At 30.9% G+C, this 20,100-nt stretch overlaps 1 protein-coding gene across 1 annotated transcript; it reads right to left on the bottom strand.

Moving 5' to 3' along the window:
• Nucleotides 1-543: 543 nt before the first annotated feature.
• Nucleotides 544-19,367, bottom strand: LOC139502171 (long-chain fatty acid transport protein 2-like). The gene is made up of 11 exons (XM_071291552.1): nt 19,256-19,367; nt 15,910-16,302; nt 14,345-14,455; nt 13,487-13,696; nt 12,305-12,460; nt 7,924-8,048; nt 6,475-6,666; nt 5,969-6,068; nt 5,511-5,715; nt 2,219-2,316; nt 544-1,246 (listed from the first exon to the last, which is right to left on the bottom strand). Exons 2-11 carry the CDS (start codon nt 16,277-16,279, stop codon nt 936-938), a joined length of 1,878 nt encoding a protein of 625 aa, XP_071147653.1. The 5' UTR covers nt 16,280-16,302; nt 19,256-19,367; the 3' UTR covers nt 544-935.
• Between the last annotated feature and the right edge of the window lie 733 nt (nt 19,368-20,100).

The raw sequence follows: 20,100 nt of genomic DNA, 5'->3' as shown, positions 1-20,100 counted from the left end.
GCCCTTTGCATTTTGTTCGGTGTGAGCCATTATTCTTTGTTGAAGACTGTACTTTGATCTATAATAGTTTTCCTTTTTAAAATTGTTACTTGAAAGGACTTGGCACTCATACCACGTCTTTACAGAAATATATGTGTGTTTGATTCACACAGTATAATGGAATTGATTCGACTATCATACAAGTGGGAGGTTTAGCTGTGCATTAAACCAGGTTTAGTTTTTCTTTGTTGATGTGGTTCATAGGTGTTTCTCGTTTCTCGTTTAATATAGATGAGACCATTGGTTTCCTCTTTTGAATTGCTGTACAATTGCCATTTTGGGACACTCTATAGCTTGCTGTTCGATATGAAGTGTTAAAGACCTTACTTTGGCCTATAATTGAATGGTTTACCTTTACATATTGTGACTGGGATGGATAGTTGTCTGATTGGTACTCATACCACATCCTCTTCTGTCTATATAAATGGCATTAAACAATGGACATGAAATATAAACAATGCACCCAGTGTGACAATTTTACATAACTTGACACAACAACTTATATAAAGAATTTATTTTTATTATTATTCTATAAAAAGTAAAATAACATGCATAACGGTACAAATGTTCTATAATCATTACTTAAAACGAAAATGAATATATAAAAAAGAAGATGTGGTATGATTGCCAATGAGACAACTGTCCACACCACCAAAATGACACAGACATTAACAACTATAGGTCACTGCACGGCCTTCAAAAATGAGCAAATATCATAGTCAGCTATAAAAGGCCCCGATAAGACAATGTGAAACATCTTAGATGATTGCAATTTTGACAACTATTACCAGCATATCAAGCTTTATATTGAAAAAGGAAAAAGTTTAAATAAATCAATCAATATGATTGTTTTTAAAGCTGATAATAGACGAGAAATGATATTTTTAATGGTTCATTCAAAGTTTGGACTGAAGCATATGATGATAGCTTTCCTTATCAAGAGGCATATATGATTTGGCTTCTGTAGACAAATAATACATTTGGTCCGATACAATGTTTGGATCAAATCCTTCTTTCATCAAGTCTCCTTTTTGATTCTTGAAAGTTCCCGTTGTTCTCATCTTTCTTTCAAACCGTAATACAATAGGTCTTGCATATTTTGGTAATTTTTGTTCCAAGTGGTTGTATATGGCGTTTAACTTTTCGACACTTATCTCTTCGTTATCCTTCAAGATAATCGATGCCATCCCAGCCCGTCCGTCATGACCTGGTTTTTTTTAACAATTATAATATAATATTCCTTGAATTTTTTTAAATTGTTGGTTATATATACATCCTTCAACAATAAATTGACTGATGTTATATTAGTTATTCTCATCGGATTTTGTCTAATTCTTAGTCCGTTGCTGTGTGTGTTACATTTTAATGTTGTGTCGTTGTTCTCCTCTTATATTTAATGCGTTTCCCTCAGTTTTAGTTTGTTTTTTTTTTGTCCATAGATTTACGAGTTTTGAACAGCGGTATACTACTGATGCCTTTACTTATGTATTGCGTCTCTATTCCAACGTTTCATTATTTGAAAATATTTCATTTTGCTACCTACAATTAAACCGCGTACGATTTGCATACATATTTTTTTTTTTGTACTTAAAAGACAGACATTCAAATTCATATAAAAAAAAATAACATGACAACGCCATGACTTAAAGATGTCTGACTTCTTCTATTTTAATTCAACCTTTGCTTCCGGTAGTTTTTTTTATACATTTTTGTATTTAACAAGAGACGTAATTGTGGTTGATGCTACGACAGATATAATTCTTGTTGCATGGATGTGAACTGACAAAAATAATGGCGTTAGAACGGTAGATTACATCTTAATATATGTAAAGATTATAAAATTCCGTCCTTCTGATATTAAAAAAGAAGATGTGGTATGATTGCCAGTGATGTATAGATGATTCCTTGTAACGTAGGAATGAATTTTGATTGACCTTAACGCCATATATCCTTAGAACTATTTGTGTTCATCTAAAGAATGGTTTTCTAATTCCGTTTTTTTAAGATTTACACGATTTTGGGTTGTGACCTGCACTGAACCATCATGAAAAAAAGAGATGCGAATAAGCTGTAATTTAGTTACAGGTGTAGCAGCGACAAAATATATGAAAATATCGATCATCGATTTGCTTATTTGTAATATTATATGGATAAATACAGAAAATGATCTAGTTCTTACCAGGGACGGTTATACCATAAACATTAGCATCTATTATGAAGGGTAAAGTGGTTATTATATTGGCAACTTCTGTTGTAGATACATTTTCACCTTTCCATCTGAAATTTAATAAATTAAAATCATATGATGCAACTATTATTAAATGGTACACACATATATGAACCTAGTGTCTATTTGTTGTTGTAACGTACAACTACAAATGTACCCGGCAATGTCCACTTTGTGTTTTGTTAGATGTATTTCTATGCGTATCCATCTTATGAATTTAGCCTTTTTCAACTGATTTTTATAACTCCCTGTTACACCACCGTCCAAGTTAGGGGAGGGTTTGGATCCCGCTTACATGTTTAACCCTGACAGATTCTGTATGAATTGGACTATTTTTCATTTTTTATTCTGGTAATTTTATTTCGTTTGAATTGTTTTACATTTGGGATTTTGGGGTCTTTTATGGCCTACCATGCGGTATTAGTTTTGTTTATTGTTGAAGATCATACGGTGACATTAAGCTGTTTATTTCTGTGTCATGTGGTCTTTCATTGGCAATCATACCACATCTACCAAAGAACACTTATAATAGTAAGAAGTTGAGGGCTGGAAACCAACAAATTATACCAAACTATTCTATAAATATATTAAACTATATAAAAAATGAAGAATATCTTTTTATTGTCTCCTACTATAACGTGAAAATAACTATGAAATAGGTCGAAAACAAGTTTTCTGAGCAGATAACAAACACGTTTATCTTTTTGTAAGAAAATTCCAATAGGGAACGTAGAGAACATTATTGTAAAAATCAATAGTTTATTACTACTAATTTGTATTTGTCGAAAAAAACAGCAGACAAAGGAAACGTTTTGGGTCGAGATTCAACTGTAAAGACGATTGACTATATAAACAAATTCTCAACTTAAAAGTAATTGATTACCTTAATAAATGCATGTACATGTACATGAATACAGTGTCGTTAATACTAAAATTCCTATATTTTGGCATTAATATTGATTCACCTTGATTGTCGATTGTCGCACAATCAAGGTGAAACAAAATTTATGCCAATTACGAGTTCACTCAAAATTCAATGTGTCAAAAGTTATCAACACAAATAGTGTTTCGCAGTATTTGTATATAAAACATACTTTCATGTATAGAAAGGCGTATAAGACAGGGTAACAAGATAAGATGGAATGTTTGATATCCCGTTTTCACTCCATTTCTAACATGATAAATAAAATGTGGCAAACCAAAAACAAACAAAAACAAGGACGATATATAATCAAGAGCCTGTGATAATTTGTTTACCATTTATTCAGCAGAAGAATCAGTTAAAAGGTTCTTGAATCTTGTTTAATCGTTGTCTTGCAATAAGTTACTGCTGTCTATGGTAATAAAAATCAAAACCTTTCTAATACTTGATGTCAGCGGTCTGTTATTGGTTTAATTTGAGATAAATCGTCTGTTTGATAGGAAATGTCTAGCAGACAGTTATTATAGTAATATACTGAGTTAGTTGTAATTACATTTAAGAGGATCGGAAACTCCCCTTTTTCGTTAATAATTATGATCTTTATAAATCCTAAAAATAACTTTTAAGGGTAATATTTTCGATGAACATTGTATTTTGTCAGATGAATTATTTTCATAAAAATTTCATTATGGAACTCGACATAAAAATCACTTAGATTTAAAAAGATATAGAAACCAAATTAAAACCATATAGACAGCTCAGATAAGACCCTGTTTGTCATGTTTAGTTTTGAAATAATTCTTTTATAATGCGCATGTTTTCAAAAAAAAAGTAAAACAACAATATTACCTAAATCAGCGGAAAATTCGAAACGAAAAGTCCGTTATCGAACAACATAATCAAGAGCTGAAACACATCAAACAAATGGATAACATCTTTTATGTTCCTGACGTAGTAAAGGCATTTTCTTATGTAGAAATTTGTGGAATAAACCTGGTTCCGTAGCTATCTTATGCATAATTCATATATATTCAACGACATCCAAATGAGTGATCAAATTCATTTTACCCCCGCGTGTCAATCAACGTTCAGGCTTAAAACCTTTGAAATAAGAATAACAATCAAATCCAAGGAGTAAACAATGACTCACAAAACCAAAGGACATTTACATCAACAGTTATAAATAATAATTAAGAAACAACACGAACTCCACTACAAACCGGGAGTGAAATCAGGTGCTCCGGAAGGGTGAACATTTCATGCACCGTATACGGCACACGTCGTATTTAAATGTTTACTATTTTTCACAGAAAAACAACAGGTAAAAAAGTCGACTTTAAAAAATATTGTGTGTGTTATGTTTGATACTAATAAGGTTTTGCTGGTTAGACTTTACAATTTTGCAGTTTTTTCAAAAGGTTCTTTTTTTTCGTATTACATCTTTATTTTATAATGTTGAACCATATACGAATATTGGTTGAAAGCAGTTAAATATATTGACTTTGGTGTATATATCATGTGTGTTATGTTTTATGAGATAAACAAAGCCTTGTAAATGAAATAGATTATATCAAATTAATTGCTAACTCAGAGCTGGCCTAATTCTGTCACATAGAATGGTAGTAGATGAAAATAAAATCTAACTTTTAACTAGTCAACTAATTTTAAATGTTTCAATCTTCATGTATGTCTCTGTCTACTCAATGGTAGTTTTTTTGTTTGCACCAATAATCATATGACGACACACATTTTCTCTTTACTTGAGGTATTCATATTTTGTTTTATGTTAATGTAGCTTTATTACTCAATGAACAAATCAACCTATAGTTTGCGTGTCACTTTTCTTTATTTTCTTTTTAACCTATATAGTTAGGTCAGTTCTGGTTATATCCTCTTGGAGTGTATTGGTATTGATATATCATGCCAATGTGTTTTTGTGCTACGATCATTTTTTATATTCTTTTCTTTTCTATTTGCATAATATGTACTTTGTTTATATGCGATGTTGTTGTTTTATATAGTGGTCTTTTGCTTTTATAGTGATTAAGATGATAACACGATGTTTTGAATTGTGATCTCCGTTTGTTTTGCTCATACATTGTTTTCAATATAAGTGAATTTTACGTGACTGTCATTCCAGTGAAATGTTAAGCTAGCTATAAAAACCAGGTTTAATCCAATATTTTCCAAACATAATCCGGAATATGAAAGTTTTTTACCATTCGATTTGTGTGTTGAGCTTTTGATTTTGCCTATCGTTAAGAAACTTTTGTTCAGACTTTCCATTGAGTTCTTTAATAAACATTTTTTAATATCACTTACCTGAATGTGTCACCAACTCGGTCATGGAAATACAAAAAATAGTCTTTATCTAGAATCATAGAGTCACCAAAGTTGAAGTAAGCATCTCCTTCTTTAAACACGTTACGTATAATCTTTTTCTCTGTCATCTCCATGTTACCTTTGTATAAACCTTTTTCTATACTGCTCATTGCAGTAATTCCACATAGGAATAAGCCGGGTTCTCCTGTATAGTTAGAAATATAAACAAAAATCAATCAAAATAAAAAAAACATATGTCCATAAAAACTGAAAAAATTAAACACTTTCAATCAAATGAACAAGTGACAAAGAAGCAAAAAGTTTATAGTTTTAGATAAAGATGAAAATGATTGGGTTCTGTGCTTATATATTTTTTAACCATCTCTACTTTAGAAAACGGATATCATTTGACTCAATAGTTTCACTACAAACTATACTTTTTGTTTTATAGTAAATACCTATTTGTACTTGCATACATAGTCCTGACTTGTCACGTAGTGGTTTGGCAGTTACAACATCGTATTTTACCAGGAATTTAGGTGCAGGATCCAATCTGTTCTAATAAAAACAATAATTAGTGAAGTTGTTCAAAAGATAAAATATTCAACGTTTTACGATGCCAAAGATTTATTTATATCATGTTCATACCGCAAAAGATAAATTCTGGAATTTTGAATCACAACAAATCTGCTTTATTTTCTTTTAATTATGGTAACTGGGGAATGTTTTGTTAATGGTGGGTTTCTCTTCGTCGTTTTTATTTTTTCCAAATTGGCTTTATACATGTATTGTTCTTTTTCATGTTTTTACAAAGAAACGATTTTGTTCATTGATCGATCCCGTTTCTATTGTCCTCCATTTATTTGCAAATCAGCGTTAATCTGATATACATCAATATTGCATACTATTAATCAATTAAAATTGGCTTTTTCAGCATGAAATTCATATACTGTATAGTTCTTACCATTAATGGGGATATTCTACCAACAGCCCCTGGTCTGTTGCATACATTTACCACTGCACCAGTGCCCTCACTTGCACCAAAGAATTCAACAATGTTAGGTATTTTGAACCGTTTTTGCAGTTGGGTCCAAATATCTTGTCGCAATCCATTTCCAATAAAACTTCGAACATTGTGAATTCCGTCTTTTGGATGCTGTAAAAATAATTCATATGCTCTCGATATGTATTAATAGCTCAAATTAATAGTTTTCAAGCTTTCATTATTAAAAGAATCTCTACAAGATCAAACTTGTTTTGATTTATATGTTTTACATTCTTATAATATATATATACTTTCATGTTTTTCTTGGCATACAAATTCATCTAAGGATTATTTCCATCTCTTTTTTGTTTGCACCTGAATTTTTTTCTGCTGTACAGTTCAATACTGATTAAGGTTTAAGGAAAGATGACCACTCACGGATTTGATTGACAAAGTCAGATAATGTATTTACCTCTTTCTAGTCAAAATTATTTTGTTTTGTGACTATCGTTGTTTGCTTCTTGCCATAGTTGCTTCTCGTTTTTGTTTTTTCAAATTAATCTAGTCCCTTGAATTGAACTATGTTTCATTGTTTACTCATTTTTGATAATACTATATCTCATTATTTTCATATGAAAATTGTTTACCAAATCTCAATTTACAAAACTGCCAGAAATTCATCCTCTGTATTTTTATTTCCAACGTTAATTATCATCGTAAAATGTTGAAAGAATGACAGCTGTTTGTCAAATTACTGGTATAAAATATATTATATCCGCTATAACTGTCAAGTGTCATTAAGATAGACATGTCGTTGATATCATTCTACTGCAGGGTTTCTAACTTTAAAAATATTGGATACAAAACACAATGTTATTAAATGTACTGAATACAATTACGGTCTTCTTAGTGGGTTGAACTATTGTCAACTCATTAGAGTTTTTTTTTTCTAGAGCACAACTTGTCAATTATGGCTGTCGATCATATTTGATGGTAATTCTTTTAAGAACCGAATAAACTATCATGTGTATTAGACAACGTGAGATCTTTAACGAGCTATAAGATATCAAGTCACAACGAATTTTGAAAAAGAAACAAATGATTTTAATAAATACCTATAGGAATCAGTTTCTTGTTTTCAGATTATATATTAAATTCTTTCAATTTAAAAAAAACATTTTCTGTCTGTTTTGTATATGATATTTGAGTGTTATGTTAACTTTTTGTTATAAAAAGGAAAATTTAATATGATTGCCAATGAGACAACTCTCCACAAGAGACCAAAATAACGTAGAGATTAACAACTATAGATCACCGTACGGCCTTCAACAATGAGCAAAGCCCATACCGCATAGTCAGTTATAAAAGACCCCAAAAAACAATACAAACGAGAAAACTTTTATAATTTTCAAGATTACATTAATTTACCTCTGGTACGGCTAATATATATCTACACAATTCACCAATATACTGAACAATTGTCACTTTATGTTTTCTACAATCTGCCCAAAAATTATGCGCAGAAAACTTCTTGCGAGTTAACATTGAACAACCTGCAAAATAAATGTGATGTTAAAAATATTCGGCCCACCAATAAAGAATTGAACACGCTATAAATTAAAGAACTTCAGTTTATTATTGCATTAAGGTTAAACGTGGATCCTGTCAAAAAGATGAACAAATCGCATTTCAAACTAGCCATAGAAGAAATCTGGGGGAAAAAAACCAAAAAAAGGTAAAGTATTACGTTACTGTTAAGAAAAGAGTAAAATAACAAAAGTATTGGACTGCAAGAGAAATTCAAATAGCGTAAATTAGGATTGTAATTTTCCTAAAAGGTTATCAATACCTATTTTTTTATTTTAAATTATCTTGATTACATTAGAAATCTCATTTAACTAGCGTCTACGGGGCCTCAGTGGCTTACAGGTGTAAGTAGTTTATTTTCAGAGATCATTTGTGTGTCAATTAAGAGGTTGTGAGTGGGAAAGATACGTCTTCTTATCAGCAATACAGTCTGTTAGCCATGATATGACAAAGACTAAGAATATTGCGTAAAACAGCTACAGAAACGCAAACAAATAAAATATTCTACGTTGGTGTTTTTTTCTTCAAAGGATCGAATGTCATGCAGCACGCTAAATAATCCAATAATTGTTATGGAAAGGGTTGATAACTAATATGGTATATTTTAACAAAATCTAAAAGTATTACTATATTATAACACAGATATACAAATCCGTTTAGAACAAAATAATTGTACCACTAGGCCACTAATGGGCCTAAAGACGTCTATAGAGGCGTTTAATCAGGAAATATATTAATAGTCTTTCAAAGAAATTGCTATCTTGATCTATTAATTGAAAATAGGCTTCGAAATAGTTAAGTCGTGCCTTCCTTATTTCTCATATAGGAAGTCCTACTTCAACAAAGCTATAGTTTGAAAAATATCATTAGTTTACAAAGGATTTCAAATTCACATTAGATATAACGCTTTTATCACATGACCTGCTAGAGAAAAGTTATTTCAAAACATATTATCATCATTCCATTTCAAGAAAATTATTGATAAAAGGAGAAAAAAACAAAAATCTTCAAGAATTTGAAGAATAAATATGAAATGGCAGACTTTTTAAAATCAGATATAGACAAAACTTTGTAAAAATCGGGACAAGTAAGACTATAGTTATAATTGAAATAGGCAGACAAAGACAGATTGATTTTAGAAAATAGAGTATGTTCCTTTTCTAAATTTGTAGTTAAAGATGAATTACAATTAACCAAAAAATGTAAAACTCAATGCGTTGAGGCATATTTGTTTCCCGGAAAACCCGGATGTACTGCTAAGGAACGAAGGCCACGAAATTTGAGCTCCCGAAAAATTAGAAATTTACGTTGGATTTTGGTAGTGATTCTGAATGAACTAGTTGAGAAGTATTTAATATTATGATTGTTCATGTAAAGGCAATTCAAATTTATCCAAAAAATAAAGGTAAACGTGAAGAATTTGAAAATTCTGAACCAAGCGAGATCTTTAATTTGACGACGCTAACGTTGCAACGTCTCCAATAGTATCCTATTGTTCTAAAGATTGTTTTCAATATGGCGCCTTAGAAACGGTACCTCAATATAGATTTAAATATATATATACTTGCTGTTTAGTTGCATTTGACTTTTCATAAAAAAAAATATGTCTGAAAACTGTTTTGACACCAAAACTGCTACGATTCCTGACAGTTTATTACAAGTTGTGCAAGATCTTCAGCATCGATTTGTCAAATTTGAACAGCAAATGGAGAAGATAACTGTTATGCAATCCACGGTGAATTTACTCGCCGAAAAAGTTAACTATGTTGAAAAGCACCTCGAATGTGCAATGAATAGAAGCAGTGAAATTGAGGGAAGCATTGAAAATATTGGTCATGTGATTCACAAAGTAGTAGATCGATGTAAAGAGAACATTTTAAACATAACAAGCTTGGAAACTGCAGTAGTACAACATAAAGATCATAGTGAAAAAATAGATTCTAAATTGCGTAATATGGAAGATGATGCTATAGAGCTCAAGTGGCGATCAATGAAAACCAACCTCATCTTTACTGGAATCCAATTTCACCCAGAAGAAAACACTGAGGATAAATTTAATTCTTTTATCAAACAAAAGTTGAAAATTGACAAAAGAGTAAACTTCGTATGCGTCCATCGATTCGGCAGAAGAGGTCACAGAGGTAATCGTCCGATATTAGCAAAATTTGTATCAATTAAGGACAAAGAAATTGTGCTTAAAAACGGATACAAATTAAAAGAGACACAATTCGGAGTTAAAGAACAGTTTCCAAAAGAAATCGAACAACAACGAAAAACTTTATACCCAGTTGCAAAAGAGGCAAGAAAAGAAAAAAGAAAAGTACGTATGGTAAGAGACAAATTGTACATTGATGGTGATTTGTACAAACAAAACACTGAAGGAGTTGGAAATGAAAATGTACATGATGTTTTGAGTTTTATACAGCGGAGAAATATAACACATCAATACGAAAGATCAACAAATGAACCTCAATTATCGCAGCTTGAAAGGTTTCCACGTGTTCAAACAAGATTTGACTACCAAACAGTAAAGAGCGCAGACGATTCTAGAAGAAATACCTAACAATTAACAGTGTTTTAAACATGAAACCAAGATATTCTACTTTAAATAGAAAAAGGGAACATTACCTCGTTAAATTATTGCTTTCAATTGCTATTAATCATTTTTAAAGACAATCCGGTACATGTATAAATATTTCTATGAAAATCCCTTGTTTCACCATCGCTGTGACAGAGGGTTATTTTGTTGTTTTTGTTTTCTGTTAAACCATTGTATCCACAAAGGTTTTCGGAATAAACTTGATAAGGGGTTGTTTACATTGTGGACGATTCCATATATATTTCCAGAATATTTCAGATATTTTACCATCTTCAATAAACTTTCAGACATTGAAAACTTCCATCTCATATTTCGAAGTAATTATTATGATATCAATAAATGTGGCCTAAAAGGTATCTCAGAAATTTACAGGTTCAGACGTTCACTAAATGAAGTTACAATTATATAAAACTATATCTCCTCAGTCTTATAGATAGAAGGAAAAATTGTTAAAAAAAAGATAAATTAGAAATCAATTTTCTTATCTCTGTTTCTGTTTTGTATTGATATATTAAAGATATATACTAACATTTTATATGCATATGTTTGATTATAATTATTAATATTTGTATTTTGTTTTTGTGTTGATGTCAATCCATATTTTGAATTTTACATCAATAAAATCGAGGACTTTGCTAGTATCTTTTCTGTTTTTCCCTAAAGGCATTGTTATAAAAAACTGAAATAGAATGTTTTTTTTAATAAATGGTAATAACAAAACAAATTAAAGACGTTAAATCATTTCTCTAATTCTTCGTCAATTTATCCCTTTCTGCGCCCATTGTATAAAAAAAATTAATCAACGTGTGGTTCGTTTAATCGCAGTTCTTCATTGGTTAAAATCCGATTATGACGTCGAATTTTCTTGCTTTCCTCTGAATTTCCTATTGTGACGGCATAAAAAAAGTAAACCATGCCTGATGACGTCACATAGAAAGAACACATCTTTTTGCAGATCATTCAAAAAAAAAAACTTTGCTAGTATCTTTTCTGTTTTTCCCTAAAGGCATTGTTATAAAAAACTGAAATAGAATGTTTTTTTTTAATAAATGGTAATAACAAAACAAATTAAAGACGTTAAAATCATTTCTCTAATTCTTCGTCAATTTATCCCTTTCTGCACCCATTGTATAAAAAAATTTAAGCAACGTGTGGTTCGTTTGATCTCAGTTCTTCATTGGTTAAAATCAGATTATGACGTCGATTTTTCTTGCTTTCCTCTGAATTTCCTATTGTGACGGCATAAAAAAGTAAACCATAATGCCTGATGACGTCACATAGACAGAACACATTTTTTTGCAGATCATTAAAAAAAAAAAGAAATTAAGACTCGTGACATATAAATGTGATCAAGTGTTTTGGAAAAAAAACCTCTTAAACAAATGCCCATAACAACCACTTCTAAGCTTTTAATGTGTATTCTCAATTTATTGCAATTACCTCTCTGCTGTTCAGGCGTAACATTACAGATTTTTTCTCTACGATGTTTATATCAATGGAGGTATGCATGAAAATAAACCACGCCTACTTACCCAGTATCAAATACACACGGTCTGTACGCTATGGCTTTTAACCAATTGTATTTCTAGAAATGTAAAGGTCAGATAACAGCATTTAACATACCTTCTATGGCTGCACTCAACATTCCAGACAGTCCTACTCCATGATAAAACGGTAGAACGTCATATATGACGTCGTCTGGGGTAACGCCCATTAATAGAAATAGTCCAGCCCACTGAGTAAGCTTTCCTTGTCTGGCTATTGCTGCTTTTGGTAGCCCTGTCAGGTCATATCAAATGGTCGAAATCATTTCATTTAAATAAGACTGTAGAACAATACTCAAATTGAGGGTTATATTTTCATGATATAACATGTTCTCTTAGAAAACAAAATACACCTTCATTGTTGTTTTTTTAAGGCAGGAAAAAATGAAACTGTAAAACAAAACCTTCTCACCTAAATAAGAAAAACAAATAAATTCAGAATTTACAATATCTGTTGTCGGGAAATGAAAATGAAATATGTTCACTAAAGTTAACAAGTTGTGTTACATTTCCCAGCTTAATGTTGTTGTACTTTCGTGTAACCAAATGATATGTATTGTTTATGTATTCATCAGTACATAACAGTAGTATGTATCTTTACAATATTAATGATGATGATCCCATTGAAATATTTGCCTGAGATATATTTGGAAAGGCTTCCAAATTTTTAAAAGTGACGAAGTTCAAGGATACCATATAAAAGCTCCTTTCACATGGTAATGCTATGTGACTTCAATGTCTAAACAGAATAATAAAGTACCAATACCACACATGATTGTTTAAATATATAGAAATAAATAGTGTATTCTTTTTATATAGATAGACTTTGGATCAAAAGTTAAAAAAAAAAGAGGCAGATGAAGGATAATGACTAAGACGCAACATGGCTAAGACGCAACAACAGAAATTTTCATTTTGATATCTTGAAATACTAAATCCAACTGTGTCTCCGCATGAACAGCTTCTATTGCAACTACAATATTATTTTGTTTAAAAATTAAAAGTTGAGCTTCATATTATAATGATTCTTAAAATACTCTTAATATAAAAAAAAGAAGATGTGGTATGATTGCCAAAGAGACAACTGTCCACAAGAGACCAAAAGGACACAGACATTAACAAATATAGTTCACCATACGGCCTTCAACAATGAGCAAAGCCCATACCGCATAGTCAGCTATAAAAGGCCCCAATATGGCAATGTAAAACAATTTAAACGAGAAAACTAACGGCCTTATTTATATAAAAAAAATGTTAATACCTGTTGTTCCAGATGTGAATATATAACAAGCAGGACTATATATATCAATATGACTTCGAACAGCTGTGCATATATCTGCCGGTGATGACTGCGCCATTAGACTGTCCCACGACTGGAAACGACTATCAGCAGTTGGACATTGTCCAATGAGATATACTGGTACGCCAATTGTTTCCACTATCTCATAGACGGCATCATAAAGATCATCCCCTTAATTATATAATTCATATATTATTTACAAAAAGAAAGATGTTTGAAATCATTGTAATGGCTTTTTTGATAATATATAAGCTAAACATTGAGCTATTATTTAGACTTTGGAACGTACTTTACATGATGTCCTCACATGTCTATCACATTAATTTTTTTTCATTAATATTCTTAATGAAGTAATACACCCTTGCATTACTTTTCGTATTCAGAGTTCTCTTATAACATGTAAATACCACTACGGTAGTTGTCAATATTTTTGACATTGATCACGTTTTTGCTGAATTAGCTAAATAACTGTCCATATGAAAATAAGTAGATGGGTCATTTACAGAGTCGTCAAAAGTGTACTGATATGATTGACCAGTTTTATTTGACGTGTGTGGCGAACATCTACACTGGTTACTTTACTGTCTACATATAAAATATATAAAAGATGTATAAACGATCGATTATCTTCACTTTATACTTGAATCCTGTTATTGACAGTCGTGTTTTAAAATTGTATACATCTTAGGTAATGAAATAACAACATATTTGAAATATCAAATGTGAAAACGTTCACATTTGTTTAGAAATTAAGGACTACGTCTACTTCAATGTTTTCGTTTTTTGATTTGTTTCTATGAATTCTATATTGTTACCTACCTTGACCTACAATGACAGCTTTTGTATCAGTAACACAGATAGCGTTTATCAATGTTTCTTCTCGAACGTTCGTGTTTAATAACGTTGCTGTTATACCCAATTTTAATAAACCTGAAAATATTGAATATATTCACTGCCTTTGAATGTAAAGCAATCAATGCAGGGGGAAGGTTACACGTTATAGTACGCATAGTACTCATACTACTTGAATATAACGATTTTATATGTAAAGTTCAATTTAATTTTATAGTTTGATCCTTCCATGTGTGTGTATATGGTTGATGTTTCTCTCGGTTTTAGTTTGTTACCCAGGTTTGTTTTCTCTCAGTCGATTTATTACCTTTGAACAGCGGTATTGCCTTATGTTTTTTTTTATATTTGTATGTTTTTAATTAAATGTATGGTCAATATTATTTAGGGATATTATGTTTCCGTTCGTTCATCCAAAGTTCATTTTAAAGTTTTTGGCCAAGGTAGTTTTAAAAGAGGTTAAAGTCCAATCAACTTGCAACTTAGTACGCACCTTCACTATGATATGATGTTTCTAATTTTAATGCCAAATTAGAATTTTAACCCGAATTGTACATTCCACTGAACATTGAAAATGATAGTGCGTGTTGGAGATCCGTGTACTATAGAAACATTCTTGTTAATTTTATTTTATTTTTAAGATTCATTTATTCACTCTTATTTTAATTGCAAACAATAATGCAAACGAGATATAAGAGTTATTTACGACTATTGCCCACAAGGAGATTTTGTTTTACCAGGAATGCCTTTTTTATCCTCCTTCACAAAACGCACGTCTTGTTCATTTAATAGATCGCTAATTTAAAAATAATTTTAAAACACAATTAATCCGTCTTTTTTCTGCATTTTTACATTAATAATGTCCTGAAGATATGGTTAAATAAAGCCACCAATAAATCAAAAACTTATTAACTTGACACTTAAACTTTTAACAAAATTAAAACTTTTAATTTTATCACTCCTTTGGCAACGTGAAATTTACAGAAATTTTCAACAGGGTCAAATATATAGGAATGTATAATACAGGAATTGGATGAAATGTAAATTTGGTTTATAGCTGTTAACAAGGAAATATATTTTAAACAACTTGATATTGTATCATCTGTCCATTTTCGTATTGATTTATATAGATATTGGTAAAGTTCATACCATAAGTTGTACATTAATATAGATATTGACAAAGGTTATACAATAAATTGTTCATTAAAAGGATATATTGGTAAAGTTTATACCTTAAATTGTTAATTCGTTTTCTTTTAGAAAAAACATTAATTCAATCATTTATAGTTTGAAGCAAGATTAAATGTTGTAATTGTAGTCATAAAGAAGACCACAATTGTCATAGAAAATATTTATCAGAAGTGTAACTTCCTTCTTTATGTGTCCTTTTCAACTTTTCTTTTTATTCGAGCATCACCGATGAGTCTTTTATAGACAAAACACACATCGGCGCAACCAACAAAATTTCAAATTTTAGTATTTATGATGAGTTTATTTACTTGGAAATATGTAACATAAATTTACATTGATCTTACCAAAAAAAGTCCAAATAAAATCTGGACTGTTGTGAATCAGAATTGAAACTGAATCCTCTTGTTTTAAACCCCATTTGCTAACTATATTTGCTACTCTGCATGCCTCAGTGTTTATATGTTCAAATGAGTAACATCTATCTTCATATATAACGTAGGTTCGCTGTGGAAATCTTTTGACGGAAGCTTCAAAGTGATCAATGAGTAAACGATTGTTCATGATATCGTCGTTTACCTTTTGTCTTACGTTCTTCAGTTTTTTCAATGTCTGTATATCATACTTTATCCACGGAAACATGGTTCTCCATGCTAGGAAGGATAAACCAGCTGTCCCTCCAGCCGCTAATAACGCTCCATCTCTAAATGTCGACATGATTCGGACAGTTTATTTACTATCTATGAGAAACATATTAAAGAAAAATAACAAGAGAGTTAATGTGTACACGCACCAGATATTTGGGCCGGAATTATGAAGCTTTTTGGTGAACAAAAGTGCAAAGTATTGAAGATGACTTTAATCTTCAATTTCAAGAGCTGGCCCAAACCAATTTGTTATTATAATGCTATGAAATATTACTTATTGTACAGTTAATGATATTGAATATCTTTTAAGTGCAGTTGATGATACGGGATATCATCTAATATATTTTCAAGACTTGATTTTGAAACTCGTTACTATCAAAGTTGCATCTACTGACAAATTATTTGTATTCCTAATCTCATACATGGACTTAAATGTAGCCGCATGTTTGCGCCTGTCCCAAGTCAGGAGCATCTGGCCTTTGTTAGTCTTGTATTATTTTTAATTTTAGTTTCTTGTGTACAATTTGGAAATTAGTATGGCGTTCATTATCACTAAACTAGTATGTATTTGTTTTGTTTAGGGGCCAGCTGAAGGACGCCTCTGGGTGCGGGAATTTCTCGCTACATTGAAGACCTGTTGGTAATCTTCTGCTGTTGTTTTTTTCTATGGTCGGGTTGATGTCCCTTTGACACATTCCCCATTTTCATTCTCAATTTTATTTATATTTCACCTCATCCATGCATTTTATGTCATGATGACATATTTTAAGGCCCCTCGATTTTGACTTTTACAAACGCATCTGTTTGGCTGCAGTAAAATTGCAAAGTATTAACAAACACCAGATGGTTATTGAGAGGTTTGAAAATCATTTCTAGTTACTTAAACATGCATGTAACATATAGGAAAACTCCCATGATCATTAACGTTGAAAGTGAAAATATCTTTATCATGATTACTTTTCTAAATGATTAATACTGTATATAATAATCAAAATAAAATATAAAATAACTGTTTTGAGAGGAGAAAAAAACGCATACTATAATAATTCATTTCCCATGTTCCGACGACTATTGGTTGTATGAGAAATCCCCAAATACGGGTGACGCATTCTGTGCATAATAAAACAGTGAATATTTATTGTTTAAAATGAATATTTAGCATCTTCTTCTTATATATCACTAAATAAAAAAAATGTGTTTATTTCAATAACCTAAAATCTTTAATTTTCATATACCGCAGACAATAACATAAAAGATCCGCAGGAACTCATGAAACAATCTCAACCCATATCATTAGTGTCGGCCCATAATAAATTGATTAAGTTTACAAATTCTTTTGTGTTTTAAATATCAATATTTTATTTTGATCAGATAAACGGTACCAATGTTACTGCCACTTGATGCGCATGACAAAAATTTATGTATCTTTGATGATGCTGAAGGCCATTATACATGAAAATCGAATGTCCAATTACAATTGTTTACATAGATTTCATCAGGCATAGATTACCTTAGCTGTATTTGGCAAAACTTTAAAAAAAATTTGGTCCTCAATGCTCTTCAAATCCGCACTTTATTTGGCCTTTTTAAAAAAAATTGGATTCGAGCGTCACTGATGAGTCTTTCAAAGACGAAACGCGCGTCTCGGGTTTATACAAAATTTAGTCCTGATATCTATGAAGAGTTTATTTACGGACTAATCAAACCAAAAAGGACATAAAGTAAAACCAACACCGGACAAATAATATAAGTTAATTTATGCAAGAGGGAAATATATTGATTAATTTATTTTGATTTTCGAAACTTTATAACAGCAAATTACAATCAAACAAAATCCTTGTTTTCCTCTCAGTACCTAAACAAAGGATAACGCATGCTTAAACAAATGTTATCTACGTATGCTTAGCATGCTTTGTCCCTTGTTTTTTTTATTAGTTGTACCTTGTAATGTACATTAAGACTATTGTATAAATATAGGAAGATTCGGTGTGAGTCACAATGAGACAACAACTCTCCACCTAAATAACAATTTATGAAAGTAAACCATTATAAGTCAAGGTACGGCCTTCAACACGGAGCCTTAGCTCACACTAAACAGCAAGCTATAAAGGACCCCCAAAATTACTAGTGTAAAACTATTCAAACGAGAAAACCAACGGTCTAATCTACATAAAAAAACGAGAAACGAGAACCACTTATGAACCACATAAACCAGGGTTTGTCCGTGGCTTCTTGATCTTCTAGCGCTATAAAACCAGGTTTAATCCACCAATTTCTACATTTGAAAATGCCTGTACTAAGTCAGTAATATGACAGTTCTTGTTCATTCGTGTTTGTTGTGTTTTGTCATTTGATTTTGCCATGTGATTAGGGACTTTCTGATTTGAGTTCAGTATTTTTGTGATTTTATATTTTCTATGTAACAACTGTTTTTGACAAATGACAACATAGTGTTTTATAAAAATTCTGCATTTAACTAAACTCAAGTAATTATTCCATTTGTAAAAAACAGATCTTTTGTCTGAACAATGTTATTAATATTTTGAATATGATCCGTATCCAACTTTGTCTTTTTTCAGTGCAATTGCCAAAATAATAAATTTGACCTTAACATGTAATGAAAATCTGGAAGTTAAAGTTAAAACCGTAAACATTGACAATACATAGTGGATGAGGTGAATAAACTGACATTTAAAGGATTATCACGAATCCATGAATACGGAAGTATGTCACATTGGTGAATATTACTGTCGTGATGACTATTTGGGTTAAGTATTGTACGAATGAATTTTCATTCTTGTTCAATTAATTTGATCCTCGGATTTGATTGACACACAATCAAGTGTTATCTTGTATATAAATGACGCTTAAGTTTGCTGGTTGTAAATGATAGCAAATAAGACGTTTTTAACTAGTTTTTGCTTCTTTTTTTCGCTACATTTTATGAATTAAACTAGTGAATACACAAAATAACCAAGTAATAAAACACGATTCTAGGTCAATTTTAACATCCTATATGTATTTAATAAAGTAAACCTGTACTTACCGTTACATACTATCCATAACTTATGTAACACATTACTTGTCATTGACCTTTGGAACATTTACCCTGTGTCAACAGATAATGAGATCATTTTATTCGGTCGTTTACATTAAATCATTCACACGTATAAACATAATGTGACTGCTTTTACTGTTTTAGTTATCGCAAAACAGCCCATCCTGATTATTGTGTTTAATCATTTGTTTAATCCACAATTTATGGGCATTATGTTTTCTGGTCTGTGCGTCCGTTCTTTCTTCCGTTCGTTCTTTCTAGCTACTTTTTAACAAAACATAAACGTACGTTGTACAGTATGGCTAGAGAAAACAGGTAAATGTATTATTTTACTAGAAGTGTATTCTGAAGTTCATTGTAAATTACCACCGTATGCAGTTTCAGAAGGTTAAAAGGTAAAACTCTTTATGATTTTATGAAAATAATATTTAATACACATGTACAAATACATTTTAAATTCATCGATCATTCGTGTATTAAATAAGGGTCATATAGTGCATATTATTGATGTCGACTAATATAAAAAAAAATAGTTGCATTAGTAGGTAAAATATCAGTTTTCGCTCAAAATATGAAATGAATGCAAAAAAGTGTGAAGTTCCATAACAAAATCAACTCACGATTTACAAAAAAAATTAGAAAAAATGCAATGTTCACAAAGGATTCCAATTTGGTATTAAACATAGATATATTTGGTGTGAGTGCCAATGAGACAACTCCCCATCCAAATAACAATTTTAAAAAAGTTAACCATTATACATGCACTGTTTGGATAGGCGTTCTGTATTATACATGCACGGTACAGATAGTTCAAATGTGGTGGTATAATACTT

The sequence above is a fragment of the Mytilus edulis genome, chromosome 13, assembly GCF_963676685.1.
Source record: "Mytilus edulis chromosome 13, xbMytEdul2.2, whole genome shotgun sequence".
Taxonomy (NCBI): Eukaryota; Metazoa; Mollusca; class Bivalvia; order Mytilida; family Mytilidae; genus Mytilus; species Mytilus edulis.
The sequence above is the reverse complement of the archived record's forward strand: the minus strand, read 5'-3'. Positions and strand labels throughout refer to the sequence as shown.